General features: G+C 40.2%; 4 protein-coding genes across 4 annotated transcripts; 1 reads left to right on the forward strand and 3 right to left on the reverse strand.

The window, feature by feature from the left end:
- On the forward strand, positions 1 to 2542 carry RHIMIDRAFT_197773 (putative ER to Golgi transport-related protein; the record flags this gene model as incomplete). Its single annotated transcript, XM_023606230.1, has 6 exons — positions 1 to 75; positions 124 to 276; positions 332 to 574; positions 626 to 1018; positions 1070 to 1736; positions 1791 to 2542. Coding segments are annotated over 6 exons (2283 nt in total), but the record flags the coding sequence as incomplete, so codon positions are not given.
- A 114-nt stretch (positions 2543 to 2656) lies between these two features.
- Positions 2657 to 3540, reverse strand: RHIMIDRAFT_233590 (5, 10-methenyltetrahydrofolate synthetase-like protein; the record flags this gene model as incomplete). Its single annotated transcript, XM_023607992.1, has 6 exons — positions 2657 to 2766; positions 2817 to 2887; positions 2939 to 3023; positions 3070 to 3207; positions 3257 to 3385; positions 3447 to 3540. 6 exons carry the CDS (start codon positions 3538 to 3540, stop codon positions 2657 to 2659), a joined length of 627 nt encoding a protein of 208 aa, XP_023469695.1.
- A 372-nt stretch (positions 3541 to 3912) lies between these two features.
- On the reverse strand, positions 3913 to 4639 carry RHIMIDRAFT_285998 (uncharacterized protein; the record flags this gene model as incomplete). Its single annotated transcript, XM_023613330.1, has 3 exons — positions 3913 to 4336; positions 4405 to 4506; positions 4563 to 4639. The coding sequence occupies 3 exons, from the start codon at positions 4637 to 4639 to the stop codon at positions 3913 to 3915; spliced, it is 603 nt and encodes a 200-aa protein (XP_023469696.1).
- A 68-nt stretch (positions 4640 to 4707) lies between these two features.
- Positions 4708 to 6740, reverse strand: RHIMIDRAFT_264741 (zf-UBP-domain-containing protein). Its single transcript, XM_023611770.1, has 5 exons — positions 6485 to 6740; positions 6315 to 6420; positions 5681 to 6256; positions 5303 to 5617; positions 4708 to 5253 (listed from the first exon to the last, which is right to left on the reverse strand). The coding sequence occupies exons 1-5, from the start codon at positions 6712 to 6714 to the stop codon at positions 5035 to 5037; spliced, it is 1446 nt and encodes a 481-aa protein (XP_023469697.1). The 5' UTR covers positions 6715 to 6740; the 3' UTR covers positions 4708 to 5034.
- Between the last annotated feature and the right edge of the window lie 929 nt (positions 6741 to 7669).

The following is a 7669-nucleotide window of genomic DNA, read 5'->3' on the forward strand; positions in this document are numbered from 1 at the left end:
GTTCCTTTATTGGGCGCTCGTCCCCATATCGCAGATATCGACAATACTGGACCACAAGCTCGCTTGCCACCTAATGTAAATAAAGCGTGTTAATAAAAGCATAATCCACTAACTTTATCTTAGATCTCTGTCACAGACTCGCCATTCGTTAATGCTGATCCCTCTTATCAGTGCTCCACCCTCAATGCAGTCCCCGCAACAGAATCTTTACTTAAAAAGTCTCGTTTGCCCTTAGCACTGGTTTTAACTCCTTATAGAAGCTTAAAGGAAGGCGATGTAAGTTTCATAGAGTTTCTTTTTTGGGAATGATCGTTCTTATGCCAATATGTAGGATTCTGTGCCTGTTGTTAGAGATAGTGTGATTGCAAGATGTAGACGTTGTAGAACGTATATCAATCCCTTTGCCACGTTTGTGGAAGGAGGTCAACGTTGGAAATGTAATATGTGTTTCTTACTGAATGATGTTCCTGCCGCGTTTGATTATGATAGTATAACTCAACAACCCGCCGACAGATGGAAGCGTCCTGAATTAAACTACGGTTGTGTTGAATTTGTTGCGCCAACTGAGTACATGGTAAATATTAAGAAAATAAAAGAAACTCCCAGCTGACGCCCTTTTTTCTAGGTACGTCCTCCTCAGGCACCCGCTTATGTTTTCGTTATCGATGTATCCTATTCAGCCATTCAATCCGGTATGGTAGCCACAGCTGCTCGTACTATTCTTGATTCCCTTGAACGTTTACCCAACGACGAGAATCGTACAAAAGTTGCCATTATCACTGTTGATTCATCTCTTCATTTTTACAATTTGAACCCAAGCTTGAACGAGCCTCAGATGTTGGTTGTTTCTGATCTGGATGATGTCTATCTGCCTTCACCTTCTGATTTATTAGTCAATCTGACCGAATCAATCCACATCTTGAAGACATTATTAGAAAAGTTACCTGAATTGTTCAAGGACTCAATGAACGTAAATAACGCGTTAGGAACAGGTTTACAAGCTGCATTCAAAATGTTGGTAAGTAACTTTTTTTTTCGCTAAAGGTAAAAGTGTAACCCTGTTTTATAGTCTCCTATTGGTGGTAAGATCATTTGCTTACAGTCCACTTTACCCAATACGGGTGCTGGTGCATTAAAGCCTCGTGAAGATGTCAAGTTGCTCGGAACCTCTAAGGAATCTTCTCTACTTAACGCTGCTTCACCATTTTACAAGTCATTTGCTGTTGATTGTTCTCGTTCCCAAGTTGCATGCGACATGGTCATCTTTGGAGGCCAATACTCTGATGTCGCCACACTCAGCTGTGTGCCTCATTACACAGGTGGTCAAACATACTATTATCCTGGCTTCAACGCTAGTCGCACTGAAGATGCTATCAAATTTGCCCATGAATTTTCTGAATTACTAGCAGAACAGATTGGTTTGGAAGCAGTCATTCGTATCCGTGCCTCTCGCGGCCTACGCATGAGCGCCTTCCACGGAAACTTCTTTATTCGTTCGTCTGATCTCTTAGCCCTTCCCAACGTACCTCGCGATCAGAAATATGTTGTTGAGGTTACTATGGAAGATGACTTAAAGACCCCTACTGTTTGTTTCCAGACCGCTTTATTACACACTGCATGTAATGGCGAAAGACGCATTCGAGTTGTTACCACTTGCTTACCTGTCAGCAGTACAATGTCTGAATTATACGCAAGCGCAAATCAGCAAGCCATCACCGCTTATCTTGGTGTGAAGGGTAAGAAATAGCACACTTGTAGAGAATGGATGCTAACGATTGTGAACACTTTAGCTGTCGAACGAGGTTTGACATCCAAATTAGATGACGCACGTGATGCAGTTGTAAACAAGCTAGTTGACATCTTTGGTGTATACAAGACACATGTTTTAGGATCTGGTCAAGGCTCAACGCCACAGCTGACCGCACCAGACAATCTCAAGTTATTGCCCCTGCTCGCCCTTGGTTTGCTCAAACACGACGGTCTTCGTCAAAGCTCTCAGATTCCCTCAGATATGAGGTCGAATGCCATGAACTTGTTGACCACTATGCCAATTCAGCTTTTAATTCCATATCTCTATGCCAACCTCTATTCTTTACACAATATGCCTCCTGAGGCCGGTGAATTTTCAGAAAAGGGCGTCATATTCCCACCTGTGTTAAATCTAACAGCTGAAAACTTAGAACCTCATGGCTGCTATCTTTTAGAAAATGGACAAAACATGTACATATGGGTCGGCCGCAATGTTGTGCCCCAGCTTTGTGTCGATCTATTTGATGTCAAATCGTACGAAGGCTTAAAGGGCGGCAAGATTACTTTACCAGTTTTGAACACACCATTGAACAAAAAAGTCAATACGATCATTGGCAAGGTGAGAGAAATGCGCCGTGGCAATTATCATCCTACACTGTATCTAGTCAAGGAAGACGGTGATCCATACCTTCGTCTATGGTTCTTGGCTCATTTAATTGAAGATCGTACAGATAACATCATGAGTTACCAACAATTCTTACAACACATTAAGGACAGAGTAAGTCTTAAGTAAAAAAAAAAAAAAGTACGTAACTGTTATTAACACAAATGAAATAGGTAAGCTCTGGGTCATTCTAAGCAAAAATTGAAACTATCATCCCTCTTATACAATATAATAAAAAAAAGTTTAGTTTGAAAATATAAACGATGGTGATAATACGCAATCCAGTGTTTCGTCTGTTTCTTCCAAGGGAATAACACCAACATCTACAATCTGTTGGTCCAAGGCGAGAGCAACTATACCACAGGATGGTTAATTATCATCAGTATTGCTTTTAAATACTTACTAGTTTTGGGTGGAGCAGTGTTGTTTGCTTCTGCCCAAGATTTACATTTACGTAAATAACGATCATAATACCTATTCTTTTTGTTAGTCAACAATATCTGACTGTAAATTCGCTTTGCTCACCCCTTTCCATGGCCTATCCTATTCCTATTCTGATCAAATGCAACTCCAGGCATTAATACGAGATCAAGACCCTCAGTCTCCAGAGCTAGAAGAGTCTAAGTGGACATCAAGAAACGACTTTATCATTTTACCATTTTCTCTGTCTTGATCAAGAGGAGGCTCAGGTATTTTCCATTTATTGACTGGAAGTGAATTAAAGTCCTCTATGCTATTAATCTTTACCATGTCCATGTGGGTTTTGGTGCAACGAGGTATAAAGCAATTCTTTCCTGCTTGATATTTGTATTTGTTATTGGTTCAAATATACTTTTTTGTTACCTGAACGAAGCAAATGGTGTATGATGTTGGTAGTGACGACTTCACCAGTAGGCATGCTAATGTATACACTTACATTCTTTGCATTCTTAAACTGTTCTAATCGCTTCAACCTTTCAAACACTTGTTCGGCTAAGTGTCTGTTAGCGACCACGGTTTTTTTTTTTAGCGTTTCTTTCTTTTTATTAGTTACATTGGCTTTGTGTCTCTGCTACAGATAGCTTTTCTAGTCGAGAAGCCATATCTTTCCGAAGCTGACGCTTCAGACTAACAATAGCTGTATTCATGCTGTCGGTGAGAAAGGAAAAACAAAGAATATATTAATTGGCTATAGACATCTTTGCTTGCGTTTTTTCTGAGTTTATTTATCTTTATTCCAATGAACTGTCGTAAAAAGACATACAAAGGAGAGGATGAACGAGGCGCCATTTGAAGAAGAGCCATTCAAGCAGAAGAGTAAATATTGGTTATAGCCCAAGATGGACTACGACTTGATCTAGGTATCTAGAGTAGCCTGATGCAATCTATAAAAGCTCAAAAAATCTCATATTATAAAAACATCTCACCGCGTATGTTGTTTAAACAAAAGAAACAATAGCCCATTCAAAGCTATTACTTTATTTATTGACATTTTATACAAGTTGAGGTTATTATTATACTTAGATCTTTTGCATAGCAGCAACGTCAACGGATTGGACATAGTCTTCCAAAGCAGTGATTTGATCAGTCAAGTCATCCAACATAACCTTATCATCTTCAACAACACAGTTGATTTGAAGCTTTCTGATACCGTAACCAATAGGGACAAGTTGGTGACCACCCCAGAGGAGACCATCCATGGTGATGTCCTTGACACCCTTTGTCATGGCATCCATATCAGTTTCATCATCCCAAGGCTTGATTTCAAGAGTGATGGTGGTCTTTGCAATAGGCTTGGGCTTGGCAGCCTTCTTAGCATTGTATTCAGCAAGACGTTGAGCCTTGATTTTTTCAGCTTCTTCATCAACTTCCTCATCATCAGAACCGAAAAGATCAATGTCGTCTTCGTCAGCGGCTTCAGCAGCAGGGGCAGCTTCAGCAGGCCTAAGATAAGCAAGAAAAAAAAACGCGTTATTGATGCATTAAAGAAATATTTGCCGAGGAATACTTACTTGACTTCGGAGAACCACTTGGCAACATTAGTGAATTCGGCAGAAGGAGCAGAACCTAAAGCCTTAGCAACAGCGGCATCAGCATCAGTAGCCTTGTCATTGCTAAAGAAAGGTATAAGCCACTGAAAAAATCTAGAATCAAATGTATAAGAACTTACGAGGCAATGTACTTGCTTTCAGCAAGAACAGAGTCGAGGATGTGAAGAGCCAAGGGAAGTTCCAAAGTAACAGACATTTTAGGGATAAAGTAGGGAAAAAGAAAGAAAAAAAATTGGAAGACAGAGAAAAAAAAAAAAAAAGAGGATTGCAAGCGGTCAATCTGACCAATCAAAAACTAGACTGCGGCCAGCCTTTCGAGTATGCCAATGGCGTGCCCAGTGATAGTAAGCATACCATAAAATATAGACAAGATATTGTGAGTGTCTAAAGCTATTCTTTATTATAAGAATATTTGGTCGTTACCTTGTGCTTCGTTTGGTTGTATTTTAGTCAAAAAGCTACTGTACAAGCCACAGACACGTCAAATACAAACAGATTCTATTTCCGATCACTGCATAATTTGCATGTTTTTATTGGGTATACAGCAAAAGCTGAAGGCAGTATACAATATGTGTGGAATCACTAATGAGCTCATCGTCCTTCTGGCCTTCGTTTGCCTTTTCTTCTACGCGAGGATTGCCTAGTTTCTACGCTACCGCCTTCTAAGCTTGGATCTGCTTGTACCTTTTTCCTAGCTTCCAAGAAAAACTTCAAGTCGCGTACTTGATCATTTAATTCAGAGATGCTGTTAGCTGCAAGCTCATTGCTTTTGGATAGTTCTTCGTTGCTTTGTATTAATGTATTTGTCATCTATAAGGAGTATATAAGAATAATTTATGTCTTATAACGTCTCTAGTACCTCTTTTTCTTTTAACCATAGATCCTTAAGTGCCTCCAACTTTTCTTTCCATATTTCATAGCTCTTCTCTGCGACCTCTTTGCCATCCATTACTTTTGAAGCTTCTTTTGCTTTCAAAGAAATCTGATGCTCCAGATACTCATTCTCTTCAACCGCATTTTTTGCTTGTATTTCCAGTTGCTTCAATTGTGTTGTTAATTTTATAAGCTGGCTTGAAACCTTGTCTATTTGATTTTCATAATATATACGCTGCGAATCCAACTGAGTGGTTAACATATAGCTATATTCAAGTGCAATGGATTCTAGCTTTTCCTGCTAAATGATATTACAAGTATTATTTTTTTTTTTTTCTTTTTCCCTTTCTGTGCTTGAGCTTACCTGGGAAAAAGCCGTATTATCTGGTCTCGTATTGTCTGGAAGCTCCACTAGCTTACCATCAGCCATATTTTGTACGAGCCTATGCACATATCCATCACCAACATAATCCCATACTCGTTGAGAAGCAATATCCAAAGCATATATATGTTCTGTCTCTCTATAATGCTTATAAGCATGCGCACCTTGATATCTCCCACACCCTACATAGCCACAGATCAAGCAAATCCAAAGACCCTCCTTCGTCTTGCACTCGGCGCACTCATTATCATTATCGTCACTTTGCCCAATGACCCTTTCTTCTGTCTCCTGAAATACTTTATGGCTACCGCCTCCATCCTCCGTCACCGTTTTCTTTTGTGAATATCTGCAAACTGGGCAGCTACCATCTTTCCACTTGAGCAAGCAGTGACAATGGAATGTATGCTGGCAGAGAATGGTCAATATCCCCGATTTACTTTCACCAAGCGGCTCTAAACACACAGAACACGTTTCTTCTGGGCTAACTAGTATAAACAGTGGTTCTGAATCTTGTTCTGTTTCAGCTGATTCTACATAAAGAACTTGGCATGTCTCAGGCTAACGATGAAATACACGTTTGGACACCTTGTTTGTGATGAATTATTAATCTACTTACTTCCATAGAACTAAAGCGTCTATTATTATACTGCTCAAAATATATATTGGCTGCCTGGCTTTCTTTGAATTTCATCAAAACCATATAAGTATCCTTATTTGCTTCTCTTGTTAACAGTTTGCACATGTGGTCAGCTGCTTTGTGTACTATACATGTCTTTGCTTACATACTTTATTACTCTATAGTGGCTAACATGAGTTTCTACAGGTGCAATGAAAGATAGGAATTCAGGAATAGAAATGTGAAAGGGAATAGAATGAGTGCAAAGAACGGTGGTATTCGTAAGGACTATTTTGGTTGGTGTCTTATTCTCGCTTTCATGATATAACTTTAGTATGCCACGATTATTTGCTGTTGTTTGGATTATTCCAAAAGGCGCACCTTTTATTTTATGTTGCATAATCCTTCAAAGGAGAAAAAAATGAAAACAGTGACAAAGGGAGTTTTTCGAAATTGAGGGGCGGGAAATAAAATATCAAAGAACGGTTATACGATTAAACAGTCTTTTATTTACAATTAAAGCCTCAAGTGGGCGCATGATAATAATATATCTTCTTCGCCCGAGGCAGATCAAAAAAGAATGAAGAATTGGTATCTAAAAAACCCTTATGAGATCAAGGGTAAAAAAGCTATTGAAGAAATGATGTTGGGGCAAGTGTAAGATACACTAGTGAGGACAACGAGGGAGCCAATTGAGGAGCTTTTGCCCAAGGTGTGGGGGCGAAGAAGGTGGACACTTCTGATGATGGAGGTAGCCAAGTTCATGAAGAAGAGCGCATATAGCTGGTCAACGAATGGTCCATGGGAGAGCGGCTTGAAAGAAGCGTAGTTTCTTTGAAGGTAGCATATTCAAAAGGAAGGATAATGGATCTGAAATTGTTTCGAGCATCATAAGTCGACGGTGCATCTGGAGACAACGAATGGCGTGGGCTTTGGTGAAGGATTGGTTGGGGTGCCGAGGACAGGTTTTATCATGACCACTAGGAAGCCAACCAAGACGCCAACGTATGCATCGACTTCTCTCAGATCTGGTCATAGGTAGCCAAAGGATAAGGTCTAGGGAGATAGTCGGGCGACAGTGCGTAAGAAGAACAGAGGCGTGCGTTGCGCGCTTGTGATTGAGGTTATCTTGGCGGAACTTCCTTTGCATCAAGCGTAAAGAGCGGCGATCAAGGGATTCTGGGTTTGGTGCGCATAGTTTCCAAATGGGAGACCTAGAGAGTTTATACCATTGGGAGTGACTTCTAGGTTGGCGGATCAATGGGAGAAGATGGGAAAGTAGTGCATCATCTGGAAGGGTATAGGTGCGTAGAAGGAATTGGGACTGAAGGGAGTAAGCGCGTTCCTGCATGGTT

The sequence above is a fragment of the Rhizopus microsporus genome, assembly GCF_002708625.1.
Source record: "Rhizopus microsporus ATCC 52813 unplaced genomic scaffold scaffold_2, whole genome shotgun sequence".
Taxonomy (NCBI): Eukaryota; Fungi; Mucoromycota; class Mucoromycetes; order Mucorales; family Rhizopodaceae; genus Rhizopus; species Rhizopus microsporus.